This window comes from Pongo abelii, chromosome 13 (assembly GCF_028885655.2).
Source record: "Pongo abelii isolate AG06213 chromosome 13, NHGRI_mPonAbe1-v2.0_pri, whole genome shotgun sequence".
In the NCBI taxonomy this organism is placed as follows: Eukaryota; Metazoa; Chordata; class Mammalia; order Primates; family Hominidae; genus Pongo; species Pongo abelii.
The window spans coordinates 115,840,248-115,856,368 of record NC_071998.2 but is presented as its reverse complement, the minus strand read 5'-3'; the positions used below and the strand labels follow the sequence as shown (position 1 = coordinate 115,856,368).

Sequence of the window (16,121 nt, the reverse complement as noted above, 5' to 3'; positions counted from 1 at the left end):
ATTATTCAGGGCAGTGGGGGAAGCTTCAGATTTGGCTCCATGTAAAGAAAAGCCTTTGAACCCATTATAACTGTCTAAAAGTAGAATGAATGGAATGAAGTGCCTTATTGAGTCACTAGAGATGTGCAAGTAAGAGTATGGGGCAACTCTTTGTCTTGGAACATTGTGGAGGGAATTCATGCCTCAGGTAAAGATCTGTTCAGGGCAATTTCTAAGGCCTTTTCTAACTCTTAAGATTCCAGATTCAGTAATATAGAAATAATATGTCTCGAAGTTACTGTGGTGAATAGTGTATGTAAAAACTTCTTGCACATTGCATGGTACACAGTTGGTGCTCATTGAATGTTTTTTGCCTTATCTATAAGATAAGAATAACCCTTGCTTTGGCCTGGTACCAGCAAGATAATGAATGTAAACATGCTATAAATACACTTCAAATCCTTTGCAATAGGAGGTGCAGAAATCTTTATCTGACATCTGGCCAGGCACAATTAGGGGCATTTGCTTCAGTTTGTTCATTTACAAAGGGGGACCCTGGCTTTTTTGGTTGTTTGGTTGGTTGGGTGGTTTGTTGATTGGTTTTCAGTGGGGAAGGGACTGACTTACGTGCATGTAGAATGTATAGATTTGCCTTGCTGTGGCCAAAGAATGTAATGGTTAGGAACATAGACTTTCGAGCCTTCCAGCCTTCCCTTACTAGCTGGATGACTATTAGGGAGTGATAGCACCTCATGGGCCTCCATTTCCTCTCTGCAAAATGTTGAGGGCACCTCGTTTAGGAATAATTGTGATTATTCAGCACAGCAGTGTATGTTAAGTGCTTGGCCAGAGCATAGCACCTAAGTGGTCAGTTAACAATAGCTGATTCTGTTGTTATTTTTCACATACTGGGAGAGAAGTTTTCCAAATGCTGCTTTGAAGGGCTACTAGATTGATCTGGAGTGAGCCTTTCTTTTGTACCATTGAGAAACTCCCATTTGAATTAGTTCTTCATCCATGGCGTAGACCATTTTTTGAAGAAACAGAACATGGCAGGCAGTAAGAATAGCTGTAGCCAGACAGAGAAGCAGTCCTAGGACTCCAGGCTCCTTAAAGAAATATGGCCCTTTAGTCTTTGATCTCAGTGTGGCCTTTAAAAACTATCATGAGAAAAGCAAGCAGTGTTACAAGACATGAGCAGGTTCTTAACAGGTCTATATTTGATTGTCATTCTGTGGGTTCTTTGCTGTGGCTCCAGATGCTGCACAGAATGCCATAGGAATGCTTTATGAAGAGGTTATTGAACTCCAGTTCTGATATTGGTGGTTCAGGGTCAGCCACTTTCTAGGTGGACAAATTGTTTAACCATTTTGGAGCTTCCACTTAATCATTTACAAAAGGGTGATAACAATTGTACTCACCTATTTATGGGGTTTTGAGGATTACATGAGTCAGTGAAGTAAAGCCTACCTAGTTGGGGTGGGTGTTCAGTGAAATCATAGCAGTGAAGAAAGGAAGGTGTGTCCTTGTGGATATACTCATTATAACTATTTTTAAGTCTATTCTAATAAGGCTCTGGTTTACATTATAGTCATATCTAAAAGAACACTGAAGTTTTTAAAATTAGAAAATTTAGATTCTTCCATGGCCAGTCATGGTTTCCCAACAGTGTTCCATGTTCCATTTCCAGGCCTTTTCAGCGCTCTAGGAAATCCCATCTCAAACATAGTAGGTGCTATTTTTATGCTATTCATTTTGCCTGTTTGGCCTTACCTGTTTTAATTTTTAAAATTTGCTATTGTAACTTTTCTGTAGTGTTTACCTTGAGCTTTCTTTATGTTTTCAAAAGGAAAATAAAAGGAATACTGATTACACCAGGGCCATTTTTATAGGGTATCTTTTTTTTTCTTAATAGGGCTTTTTGTATTTTGTTTGTTTTGCAAACAACAGAAACTCACTTAAGTTAGCTTAAGAAAGAAAAGAAGGAGGATTGGCCGGGCGCGGTGGCCCACTCCTGTAATCCCAGAATTTTGGGAGGCTGAGGTGGGTGGATCACGAGGTCAGGAGTTCAAGACCAGCCTGGCCAACATAGTGAAACCGCATCTCTACTGAAAATACAAAAATTAGCCAGGCATGGTGGCGCATTCCTGTAATCCCAGCTACTCAGGAGGCTGAGGCAGGAGCATTACTTGAACCGGGACCTGGGAGGCAGAGGTTACAGTGAGCCAAGATTGCGCTACTGCACTCCAGCCTGGGCTACAGAGTGAGACTCCGTCTCAAAAAAAGAAAAAAGGAGGATTGTATTACAATAACATGGTTATGTCAATTTGTCACTGTGCTGTTTTCTCAAAGGAAGTGTATCCAAGCCTTAGAAAAGTCTGTAACCAAGAACTGTAGAGTCCTCAAGAACCTAGGCAGTCTTTCCATATCTGTCGTTCTCCATTTCCCTGGTTGTATAATCTCATATATGTACTTGTCTCTGAGTACCTGCTGTTTGCCAGCTGACTTGGGACAAGTCTTAATATTGCCTGTTTCCCTGTTTGCGAAAAAAAAAAAAGGTATATTAGTTTCCTGTGCTGCTATAACAAATTACCACAAACTCAGTGCCTTAAAACAACAAAAATTTACTCTCTTACTGGAAGAGAAGCCATAAATCCAAAATCAGGCCGGGCGTGGTGGCTCACACCTCTAATCCCAGCACTTCAGGAGGCCAAGGTGTGCAGATCACTTGAGGTCAGGAATTCAAGTCCAGCCTGGCCAAGATGGTAAAACCCCATCTCTACTAAAAATACAAAAATTAGCAGGGCATGGTGGCAGGCACCTGTAATCCCAGCTACTTGGGAGGCTGAGGCAGGAGAATTGCTTGAACCTAGGAGGCGGAGGTTGCAGTGAACCGAGATTGAGCCACTGCACTCCAGCCTGGGCGACAGAGCAAGACTCCCTCTCAAAAAAAAAAAAAAAAAAAAATTCAGTATCCCTGGGCTGAAATGAAGGTGTTTGCAGAGCCACACTCCTTTCAGAAGCTCTAGGGGAGAATCGGTTCCTTGCCTTTTCCAACTTCTGGTGACTGCCGTCATTCCTTGGTTGGTGGACAGTTTCTGCCTCTGTCTTCGTATCATCTTCCCTTTTGCATGTTATGTGTTTCTTCTTCTCTGCTATCTTTATCAGATCTCCCTCTGCCTCTGTCTTACGAAGACACTTGTGATTGTATTTCGGGCCCACTTGTGATTGTATTTCGGGCCCACCCATATAATTCAGAATAACGCCCTAACGCAAGATTCTTAATTTAATCACATCTACAAATACCCTTTTTCCTTTATAAGGTAGCGTTTTACAGGTTCCAAGGATTAGGACCTGATATCTATGGGTCGCAGTTATTCTGCTTACTATAGATGGCAATCATAAAGACTCATCTTGAAGTTGGCATATATTAAGGGCTCCAGAAATGCAAGCCACCTCCTTTCTCTGCATCCCTCCTATATATACTACCATGACCCTCCGTTAACATTGCCTTCGAAAGCTTTTCCTTTCAGGAATGCCATTAGCACATTAAATGTGTACCTGCTGGGGTAATAATAATGAAAATAATAGCTAACAGTTATCAAATGTCTGTTATAGCCCACACACTGCAATGAGAACTTTATCCATGGGATATAGGTATTATTATCATCACCGTTTAACAGATGAGAGGAATTAGAAAAGTAAAGAAGGTCAATTTTTCCCTAGTTCACCCAGCTAGTTTCAGAGCTAGGGTTCAAATTAGAATCTCTCTAATTATAAGTGGTCTCTAATTCATGGTATAATGATGTGCCTTTGTTTTTGTTTATTTGTTTTTTAAGAGATATGGTCTTGCCGTTGCTCAGGCTGGAATGCAGTGGTGCAATCATAGCTCACTGCAGCCTCAAACTCCTAGGCTCAAGCAGTCCTCCTGCTTCAGCCTCCTCAGTAGCTGAGACTACAGGTGTGTGCCATCACACCTGGCTCTATAATGATGTTCTTGATTATTATACCTTGCCTCTTACTCAGGAGTGAGGTTGAAATATCTGATTTCTTGTCTTGGCCTCTGATGGGAACCTTCCCCGGTGATTTCTTGTACCTGCTGGCATAGCTTCACATCACAGTTCACAGGGTGCTTTTTTGTCATGTGCCTGCTCTTTAGCAGTTGCTTGGTCCCGAGTAAATGCAGTTTAAAGGAAGAGGAAGTGAAGAGCTATATTCTATCCTGAATTTCCTCCTCGAGTAACTTGTTCGTTGCTAGTCAGTGAGTTCCATGACTCTGGGGATCATGATGATTTATTTATGTCCTAGCACAGGGCCTGGACACAGAATAGATACTCTGCTAGAGTGTAAGCTTCACCGGGGACTTCTGTTCACTGCTGTATTCGTGCCTTACAGCAGTTCCCAGGATAGAAGAGTTGCACAGTAAATATTTATTGGCTGGATGTCTGGCTGACCGGCTTAGCTCGGCGTGGTTAGAACTCAATTACAGCTGTCATTTATTGGCTGTATATCATGTGTTAGGCCTTATATATATGGTAAGTAATCCTTACCATGCTCCTACAGGGTAGAATTGATGGGTTACAGATGAGCAGGGTAAGGGTGATAGAGGAGTCAAAGATATTTTCTAGGTTTCAGTCTTAGATACTGATCCAAGTGTTGATGAAACCCAGGAGGAAGAGTTTAGGTAGACTGTGTTGTGGTATCTGCAACCATAGATACAGGGACTACTCTTGGGACAAGGATCCGAAGATGGGCCCCCTATTTGCCCTTTAGCCTGGAGATAGTGGTGGTCTTAATCTATCCAGAGCAGAGTTGCTCACTTTAAGAACTGTAGGCTTAAAGCCATTATTTCCACTGTGTTCTAACTTGAATATGATCAGTTTCTGTTTCAGATGATCGGGCTGAACAACGAACCTGTCTCATTTGTGGGGACCGCGCTACAGGCTTGCACTATGGGATCATCTCCTGTGAGGGCTGCAAAGGGTTTTTCAAGCGGAGCATTTGCAACAAACGGGTATATCGATGCAGTCGTGACAAGAACTGTGTCATGTCTCGGAAGCAGAGGAACAGGTGCCAATACTGCCGCCTGCTCAAATGCCTCCAGATGGGAATGAACCGGAAGGGTGAGTGGTGCTCATGGCTCTGATGGCCCATCCTGCATTCAAAACTTTACCTTTAGTGTCAGCTGTTTAGTTACTTAATCCTCAAGCTTGCACTACATATCCGGCCTTATAGTTTGTACTCATAACCAAAAATGAACCATTCTTGCCTATAAGACCTTCCTAAACTAGGTGGGGGGAAGAAAACTAGTGAGATGTTAAGGTGGGAATGAGTGCACAAGCCCTGTGTGACCAAGAACCCACTTAACAATCAGGTCTTAACTGGGATTAATATACTTCACTAGTTATTTCAGGAATGATGACAGAAGTAGAAATTTTTGGATGAAAAGGCATGAGGTAGGAGATTGCTGAATGCAGTATCATTTTGTTTGCTTAGAACCATGGTGTACTCAGAGGCTAGGCATGCTCAGAAGTCTGTGTCTAGGTTGGTGAGGAGTTTGAAATTTATTAGGAAGCTTTCCAAGAGCCATTAGCCTGAGATAATATGAACAACTAGAACTGACGTTCTAGTAGGATGAATATGAAGGGTTGTTTTGGAGGATGAATTGGGGCAGGGGAAACAGAAAAGCCACCTAGAAAGTTTTTAGTAGAGTCTAGAAGGAAATCTGAAGGATCTGAAGGAACAGGGGAAATAATGGCACAGAGAGATGTTGAAGAAACTCATCTGATAGGAGTTGGTGACATACTGAATATTGAGCAGCACCAGAAGTTGAAATTGAGGATGTGGATTGAGAGTAATGATCTTACCAGGGAGAAAAAAATGAAAAAAAAAAAAAAAGTCAAGCTAAAAAGCAGGGTGATTTCTCTATAGGACCCTCTGAAAAGAAAAGAAAAGAAAAAGGGTGGGGCAAAATGTTGGCCTTGGCAATACTGAGTTTGAGATACCTGAGAAGGACGCGTAAAGATGTCCACCAAGGAGGTTGGTTATGTAGGATGGGAACTGAGATGAAAGTCCTGCCTGCAAACAGGCTTCACGGAGCTGCTGGCACAGAGGTGGCAGTAAAAGTCTAGTCCACAGGTGAAATCACCCACAGAGAGAGCTTAGGTACAGAAGAGAGGAGGGCCGGTGTCGGAAGCCTACAGTGGTATTCCCATGGAGAGTGGAGAGTAGAATAGAGCAGTGTCATTCAGCAGAAAGAAGAGAGGCTCTAGAGGCAAGCAGACTAGCTCTTAGCTCTGTGATCTTAGGAAGTTTGCTTTATATCTCCAATATTCAATTATCTTACCTTTAAGATGGTATGTTGCTTACCCTTCAGAGTTCTCTACAGGATTAAGTATGATAACATATAAAATACCCAGCAAGGTATTAGGGGTTCATAGCAGCAGTGTCCAGGGATCGGGGGGTTAGTCAGATATAGTGAACTATTCAAACTGGTTTTGTAGCTTTATGAATGCAGACATCCAGATATACTCAGACTGGTTTTATTGTGTATGAGATAAGAAGGACCTTTTAAAAACTTGCCCATCATGAAGAAAGGTAAGAGAGATGTGGAAGGGCATTTAGATAAATTTAGGTGGTTTATAATTTATTATAAATACTAATATTTATTGAGCACTTATTTGTGTACCCTCCATATGTATATTCTACCACTGAATACATACAACAATCCTGTTATTAACTGTTATCCCCAGTTTACAGATACAGCTTAGGGAGGTAAAATGACTTAGCAATAGTTAGTTTAGGGGTGGTTATGTTGACAGTTAATAGTTACCAAATTATAATTTGTTATTAAGCAGAGCTTGTACCTAACCACACGGACAATGTACTGCTTCACGTGTCTACCATGTGACATAGCTGTTAACATGTTGGAATGCCCTGTGTTTACTGATGATGAATGCCATAGTAGGACATTTGAAGTGTTACCAAGTTTGTCCCCTGCCTGTCTTTCTAACTCATTTCTGAACACTGTGCCTCAGGGATGCCTTACACTGCTGTGCCTGTACTCAGGTTTTTCCCTCTACTTGGAGATCTTTTCCCTTCCCCACTGTCAGTTTCCTCTTACTGAAATCTTTTCCAGCCACCAATACCAAACATGTGCTGTCTTGAAGAGTCTGTCAACTTCCTGCCCTCACCCTGTTTTGGTTTTGGCCTCCACTTCTCTCATCTCCCTTTGTTGCCCTCACTTTGAGTATCTTATGAAAGCTTAGTTATTATGGGTTGCCTTCTTGACTACTGTCTCTGATGAATCCTCCTGCTTATTCATCTGGAGTGTGAGATTTTGAGGCTTCCAGCAAAACTCACCTGTTTTAGGGAAGAAGAAACTTAACCTTATAACCCCTCTGACCATAGTCAGAAGACACACGGAGTATGAGGGACAGGGAGCTAGCTGTCTCCTTAGGACTATTTGCACGCAGAGCAGGCAGACCCGGTTGCCTGGTGAAGTCTGCGTCAGGGAGAGAAACCCTGCCACCTCCTGGTTGGTGCTGCGAAAGCAGGATTAAAATTGCAGTTGCCATGGGAGTATTTTGGGGGTAAGGGATGTTCTGTATGGACCTGTGGTGGTTGACACATAATTCTGTGCATTTGTCAAAACCCATAGAACTTTACACCACAAAAAAGTAAATGTTACTACATGTGAAAATTTGTTTAATCAGCTAGGATGTTTTGGGGATTACAGGGCAGAGAGAAAGAATGCACACTATAACAAATGAATCTAACCGGTGTTACAAATGAGTCACATAACCACACTTAAGGGGTTGGAGAAAAAAGGAGCTAACCTTTGAAAAGTGTTTTGACTGTATACTGTAAGGCTAAAAACAAAAAGAATTACATACAAACAAAGCACTCTAGTTTGTAAAATTTGTTTCTCTCAAGGTTATGTGTTAGGAATGTTGTCGCTACTTCATTTGTATAATAGAGTAGAATCAGCAAGTAAATATATTGTGGACAATGAGAGTCAGGTTTCTCACATCAGAGAAAGAAAGAAGTTATAAATCAGCAAAGGAGAAGGCTAGAATGAGTCCCCTCATGCTAGATTGGAATCAGTGTATCAGTATGTATTCGTGTTTCAGATAGATTTAAAAATACATAGATACCTTGTGTGGGTAGGTGAGTTAGTGTGCATATGTATATTTCCAAGCTCTAGCCACTGAGAGGGGCTAGAAGCAGATACCCCAGGAGCAATGAGTACACCCAGCACCCAGATCTTGGCTTCCAAATATCAATGAAAGGAATGAGGACTCATTGGAGAACTAGTTGATTCCAAGGCTGGGATAGGGGAAATATAAAATGATCCTGGAGCATCTTAAGGGGCCAGCAAGTTAGGAAGTGCTTTCTAAAAAAAGAAAGGAAGCATATCAAAGGGCACAGAAGCCAACCTGAAAGAGCTTCTGATGGCCAACGCTGGAACAACTTGAGGAACAATAACTGTAGGATTAGTTTATAACCCAAAGGATAAAAATATCCATGAGTTCATATCAAAAGAAATAGGTGAATAAATAAAGAGAAGTGATCATTCTTCCTTTTAGTGAATTCTGATTAACAAATGTAGAAGGAAGCCAGGCTTAGTGGCTCACACCTGTAATCCCAGCACTTTGGGAGGCCAAGGCAAGAGGATCACTTGAGCCCTGGAGTTCAAGACCAGCCTGGGCAACATAGTGAGACTCCATCTCTAAAAATAAAAATATAAATATAAATGTAGAAGGAATGAGGGAAATAGAAAAATCACCATTAGGGCTGGGCATAGTGGTTCATGCCTGTAATCCCAATACTCTGGGAGGCCGGAGCAGGTGGATTGCTTAAGCTCAGGAGTTCAAGACCAGCCTTGGCATCATGCTGAAACCCCGTCTATACAAAAAAAATACAAAAATTAGCTGGCACGGTGGCGTGTGCCTGTAGTCCCGGCTACTCTGGAGGCTAAGGTAAACCTGGGAGATGGATGTTGCAGTAAGCCAAGATCACGCCATTGTACTCCACCCTGGGCGACAGACCAAAAAAAAAAAAAAAAAAAAAAATCACCATTAGAACACCACAGTAATAGTTGCGACAAGCAAAACTTACTAATGGATGCTAAATAAGTGGCATCAGTGTCAACAGAAACAATATTTGCATAGTCTGCAAATACATAGTAATTACAAAGGGAAAAATAGTAAGTTTATTTAGAGAATTCTGACAGACATAACTTTAGCCAAGTGATCAAGATTAACAGTACCAATAAAACACCAACATTGTATATACCCACTGATATGAAACACTGAGAAGGTCACACATATACACACACACAGAGGTAAGTTCACTCAGTCTAATCCTGAGAAAACAGACAAGCCCATATTGAGGGACATTCTTCAGAATAACTGACATCTGACAAAATACCCATTTGAAAAGTGTCAAAGTCACAAAAAACAAGGGAAAGACTGAGCTGTCACAGATTGGAGAAGACTATGAAGGCATGACAGCTAAATGCAATGTGGGCCCCTGGGTTGTGTTCTGGAACAAAAGATATCAGTGAAACAACTGGAGAAATCAAAATAAAGTATGTACTTTGGTTAATAGTATTGTACCAAAGTTAATTTCCTAGTTTTGATGACTAGACATGATTATGTCCAATGTTAAAAGGAGGGAGGGTATATGGGAACTCTCCATACTATTTTTGCAACTCTTGTATAAAGTCTAAACTTAACCTCAAAATTTAAAAAATTAACTATTAAAAAAATGCAGCTGCCATTTGTGGCTGGGGCTTTTTCACCTATGTGCAAGACAGCTCTCTGTTGTCCTCTATCTTTGGATATGGAACTGAGTATCTTTTCAGACCTGAAAGTTGGCTGGTCAGAAAACTCATTAGCAAAGCAATGAGGAAGATCTAAAGAAGGGTGGTGAATGGAGACTGGGCCCTGTCTGTCCATCCCCACTACTGCACTAGTATCCCCCATGTGTGTTCCTTACCCATCTTGCAGTCTTCGGGATAAAGTCAGGCTCCTTAAGGTGATTTTCAAGGCCCCTCTGACACTGGCATCAGCCACCTGATCCCTTTCCTTCTCCATTTGGTGTTCCCCACTCACCCCTTTCCTTCTCCATTTGGTGTTCCCCACTCACCCCTTTCCTTCTCCATTTGGTGTTCCCCACTCACAATCTGCATTCCATCCTAGTTCTTCAAAAACCCAATGATGTTTCCTGTTTTGCACATGTGGTTTCATCTGCCTGAAAGAAGAGGGGGTTTCATCCACTCCTTCTTCTACTCCTGACTTCAAGGTTCAGCGTTTATTTGTAACATCCTCTAAGAAGCCTTCTCTGACACCACCCCTCACCAGCTAACCCTCCTGTGCTTCCACAGCTTTTTTGCATGCCTTCTGCCATAACCCTGGTCACCTGGTGTTATCTTTCTCTGTTCACTCATCTGTTTCCCTCATTATTAGACAATGAGCCCCTCAAGGGCCATGATCAAGTCCTACATTTCTGTTGGTCCCTCAGCAGTGATAGGATGCTCCCTGGTTAGATGGATTGACTGTGATGGAGGGCCATGGCAGGAAGTGGGATGGGGAAAATATTGTCAGAGGAGAAATGAGGATACAGTCAGCTTCGTGGCGGGTGATGGGGGTGGGTTTCATATTAGTTAAGTAACTATGTGAAAAAATAAAAAATTTCCTGAACTCTGTGGTCTCATAACTTGCTAACTAGTTCAAAAGTATAAACGTCAAGGAAAGCTTCTTGGAGGAGGTGATGTTTGCAGAATGGCATTGTGAGGCAGTGATCCTATGGCATCGCCATATCACTTTACCAGGATAAAAAGTGCCCCAGGACACAACACAGAGGTCTGCATGAAGCACTGAGAAATCTCAAGGAGGGATAACATTTGAGCAGAATCTTAAAGAAATCAAAGTTCGTGTTCCTTACAAACATTTTTTTTACATTTCTTACATTTTCCTTACGAACTTTTTTTTACATTTTATTATACCAAAAAAAAATTGTAGAGACAAGTTTTCAGCATGTTGCCCAGGCAGCTCTTGAACTGAGGATCAAGTTCAGCTGAGCTGAACTGAGCTCAAGCAGTCCTCCCACCTCGGTCTCCCAAAGTGCTGGGATTATAGGCATGAGCATATGCCCGCCAAAAGGTTGTTTGTTTGTTTTTAAATTAAGACTTTAAAATTTTGTTCTGTTTTATTTTGAAATAATTTCAAGCTTATAGAAAAGTTGCAACAGTAGTAAGAATCCCCATATGCCCTTTACCCAAATTCACCAATTGTTAACGTTTGGCCACATTTGCTTTATCATGCTATTTGTTTTATTATTTTCCCTCCCCCCTGCTCTTCTTTCTGTCTCTCTCTTCCACCTTCCCCACTTCCCACAGGTAAGTAACTGTGTGTGCGCCTGCATGTGCGCACCTTCTTAGCCATTTGAGAGTGAGGCATAGGCAATGTTCCTCTTATTTCTAGCAATCACAGTACTGTTATCAAAATCAGGAAATTTAACATGACACAATACTATCTTATTAGCAGATCTTATTCAATTTTTGCCAGTCATCCCAGTGTCCTTTATAGCAATTTTATTTTTTCTGATCCAGAAGCCACTTCAGGAAATCACATTACATTTAGTTTTTATGTCTTTTCAGTTTCTTTTAATCTGAAATAGTTCCTCAGTCTTTCTTTGTCTTTATTTACATTGTCAATTTTGAAGCAAATAGGTCATGTATTTTGTAGAATATCCCTTAATTTGGGCTTGTCAGTTTCCTCACGATTACATGCAGGTTATGCATTTTTCACAAGAATGCCATAGAAATGATGTTGTGTCCTTCTTAGACCATAATACCAAGAGCACATGATGTAAGTGTATACCCATTATTGGTGATATTAACTTGAATCACTTGGTTATGATGATGTCACTTAGAGAAGGTGGTGTTGCCACATTTTTCCACTTTAAGTTTCTTCACATTTTTCCACTTTAAGTTTCTTTCTGAGTACAGGCAACATATGCAGAGACAGAACTGTGTAAAACAGAATAGCATGTTTAAAGACTAACAAATAGTTATCTATGTGTAGGGTATAGCATTTATGGCAAGAGATGAGGATGAGGGGTCCCACCAGAACCAGATGATAGACGGTCTTGAATGCCATGCTAAGGAGCTTAGATTTGGCCCATGGACCAAAGGCGCCACCAACAGGTTTTGAGTGGAGCTTTGATGTAGTTAGCTTTGTTATTTATGCTTTCTGGGTTTTGTTGACTGCCTAAGCCCAAGCAAATGAAGAATGGTAGGCATATGAGTTCCAAAGCAGAAAAAGTGTTTTTGGTGCCTTCTGAGAAGATAGAAGAGCCATGGCTAGGGCCATTCTCTTTCTTAGACTTAGATAAGAGTTATAGCAGAACCATTCCTGTAATACTGCACACAGGAGCCATTTGTTATTTTTAATCAAATCACTGCCAGATAGATTTTAGCCCTGCTGAAAAACTTGTTAGTTCAGTGTGGCATCAAGGAACAAGCATAGCTTTAGAATCAGAAGATCTAAATGGAAACTCCAGCTCTGTCAGTTCTTCCCTGAGCAAATCTCTTTACCTCTCTGAGCTCTGTTTCCTCATCTCAAAAATGTGTGGGAGAATAATACACCTTCCAAGGTGGTTGTGAGGATCACATGAGATAACATACATATGTGCAAGAACATTATAAGTTTGAAAATATGGTCCAAGTTTTTGTTTTTAACAGAGGCACTGTGGCACATTGTATTGATTTCTACACTTCAGGTGGTTTCATTGCATCTTGACCGATTTTATCATCTCTAAATGGGTACTGCTGTTTATATTAGTCTTTCAATAACTTTTAAAAATCAAAGTTAATTTTTAAAGGCAATTCTTTACCACCTCATTAAAATTTTGTTCTGTTTTATTTTGAAATAATTTCAAGCTTACAGAAAATTTGCAACAGTAGTAAGAATTCCCATCTGCCTTTTACCCAAATTCACCAATTGTTAACATTTTGCCATGTGAGTTGCACATCAGAATAAATGTATAATTTAAGAATAATTAATAAGAATGTATAATTAAGAGTTTATGCACCACTTAAAAGTATCTTATGTTTCTCCACTAGGATGCATACACAGTAGTAGTAGAAAGAAGTCTGGTCTTAGAGTCTGATAGCGTGGGTTCCAACCCTGATTCTGCTCTTTAGTTTCTGTCTCTTCCAGAAAATACTTCATTTCTGTGAGCCTTAGATCCATCTGTTCAATGGGAGTGATACTAATACTTTACTCATGAGTGATTTTACCTCAGAGAACAGTATGTAACACATAGTAGATTTCTATCATATACGCATTTTCTTATTCTGGGTGGGGTCGAGGAAGAAGATGAACATTTTTTTGAGATGGAGTTTTGCTCTTGTTGCCCAGGCTGGAGTGCAATGGCACCATCTCAGCTCACCGCAACCTCCACCTCCCGGGTTCAAGCAGTTCTCCTGCCTCAGCCTCCCGAGTAGCTGGGATTACAGGCATGTGCCACCACGCCCGGCTAATTTTGAATTTTTAGTAGAGACGTGGTTTCTCCATGTTGGTCCGGCTGGTCTTGAACTCCCAATCTCAGGTGATCTGCCCTCCTCAGCCTTCCAAAGTGCTGGGATTACAAGAGTGAGCCACTGCGCCTGGCCGATGAGCTTTTGAATTTCAGAACAAGAGATTGGCAAGATGTAAATCTTTAAGACATGTGGCCCTTTAAATGAAAAGTAAAGTATGTTGCGTTCTTTTCACACCTCCAGGACAGTGAAAATGAGGTAACAGCCGAACTATTAATGTGTGTGGTGTTGTATTCCAGTGACAGATCTTTGTTCTCTACCTGTGAGCTGAAATAAAGACATGTGAGATGTTATTATTAGAAATAGAAATACCCAAAGACTGTCATTGACCATGGAACAGCAGAGAAGCGATTGTAAAGATTTTAGAACTTGAAATTAGATTGAAAGAGACCTGCCAGCCAACAAGCAGCATACATCTAGATCTAACATAGGCTATGTATGTTTCTTACTCCAAATTCACAACAGCTTTTTATAAAGCAGACCGACCATGTTGCCTCCACTTAGCAGATGAAAATATTAAGATTCTAGCAAAGTTGAGAATAGAACCTTGGACTTTTAACTCAAAGAGGCTAGGGAGAGGGAAGGATTAGTTACTAAGTGCTTACTTTACACGCAAGGCCCTAGGGTTGGTGTTTTAGCCATACCATTTTATGTAATGTAACATAAAACAAGTACCAGTATTCTCTCTTCTCATTTCAGTAAACTGAAGTCCAGAGAGTCAAAGAAACTTGTTCATAATTATACAGACCAGGAAGAAACAGGATTTGGACCCTAACATACTTAATTCTGAATTTCCTGTCAGCCTTTTGGTTACCTCAGAAACAGGGTTATACTTGGAGCTCCCACCTTTTGAGGCAATCAGTCCCTGCCTCGGGAACTTTCTAGATTCCTTCTGTTAATTTTTTAAAGTGGCAGGTATATCCTAGCAAGGCCTGCTATTACATAATGTCATTAGCTTATCTTCTGTCATTGTTAACATTAACCCCTTCCAAGCTACCCTCCACAGTGGCTGTCACAAAGATTTTTTTAAAATGCCAATATGACCACAGTGCCCCCCTACATTCCTTCTTGTCCTCAAGGTCCTTAGCTAAAGTTATACCCTAGTCTGGCATTCAAGGCTCTTTATGATCTAGGCCCAGTTGGCCTTTCCACCCTTATCTCATGCTACTCTTCCCCCACATAGGCCACCTTCCCCTATGCTTTAGCCAGATTAAGCCACTTGGGAGTTCCCAGAAAGAAGAGCTTATTCTTACCTTCAGCTTGCTTTTTTGTACACTGTTCGCTCAACCTGGAGCACTCTTTTCCTGGCTGCCTAAATCCTACTTAACCTTTAAGACTCAGTTCAGAAGTTTTCTTTTCCAGAAAGGATTGCCTAATACTGTGGTCCTACTATAATTGCAAATCAAGGGTTCTTCTCTATGCCCCCGTATTAAGTGTTCCAGAAAGAGTGATGATAATATTAGTAGTAGTTGTTATTCTTAGTCAGGAGATACTACTTAAAGGATGCTTTTTATACTTAGTAAATGCTAGGTAAGCTCCTTCAACTACACAGGTGCTCTACTGACTGCCTTTGCAGGGAGAAGCCATTGAGGTCAAAATTCTGATTAATGAAAAAAACCAAAAAACCTGTTCTGATTCTACATATCAAACCTAAACTTAGGCTGGGAATACAAACTATTTTATTTAAAAATGGAAATACTCTGTCCCTCCCCTAGAATTTGTCAAAACCTTAAGATGCATCATCCTGGCAGGATGTTTGTAACTGAAGGACTAGTGAACAGTGCTATCACCTTTTTTCGAACATATTGAATGTATACAGTGTGTGTAGTATGTACGCAATGCCTTGGGGGCCCCAAAATATTGCTGCCTATGAAGGAGCCTGGAATAATAGAAAGAATTGTGTGCTTTGGGTCCAGAAGGACCTGTGTTTTAATCTTGGATTCACTAATTACTGTCTTATGCTTTTGGCCAAGTAAATTCTCTTTTTGTGCTAAAGACTTATATGAGTGTGCTTCTGACTGCCTTTCTTGACTTATGTTTCCTTCCAGCTATCAGAGAAGATGGCATGCCTGGAGGCCGGAATAAGAGCATTGGGCCAGTCCAGGTGAGTTCTAGACCTCAGTCTCTGTGGTCCATCCTGGAAGCCCAGGGCTCCAGCCGTTCCTGAAACTGCTCACTTTGATTCTTCCATCTGCTGCTGAGGAGAGCCATCTTTGCTTTCATTTCTGTAAAAGTGCTTTTACATCCTGGATGTGAAAGTGCTTTGAAAATCTTATATATGTAAGTTAATGATTAAAGCTCTTCCTGTGATCCCTCAGCCTTTCCTAAGGATTTCACAGACAGTGAACCCAGTTATGGTTCTGAACCATCCAGAGGACTTTTTGATCAATCCTTAAGGTTATAGATAACTAAGGCTGGCAGAAATGAGCAAGACTACTTTGCTTTGTTCATTTCATCTAAAAAATATATCAGCAGAATATTATTGTCTTATTGTAGAGTAGGAATGATAATACCCCCATTCAATCCCACAAAC

The 16,121-nt window shown here is 41.0% G+C and overlaps 1 protein-coding gene across 13 annotated transcripts in view; it reads left to right on the top strand.

Moving 5' to 3' along the window:
• NR6A1 (nuclear receptor subfamily 6 group A member 1) overlaps positions 1 to 16,121 on the top strand; it is a 254,198-nt gene that overhangs the window by 211,980 nt on the left and 26,097 nt on the right. For 8 of the 13 annotated variants that reach the window (XM_054520596.2, XM_063714433.1, XM_009244854.4 and 5 more), the window contains 2 exons: positions 4,860 to 5,102; positions 15,637 to 15,692. In XM_054520596.2, the coding sequence (XP_054376571.1) occupies positions 4,860 to 5,102; positions 15,637 to 15,692 (299 nt within the window). The remainder of the gene's footprint in view (positions 1 to 4,859; positions 5,103 to 15,636; positions 15,693 to 16,121) is intronic. The other 5 variants (XM_054520600.2, XM_054520599.2, XM_054520597.2 and 2 more) reach the window with 1 other exon arrangement.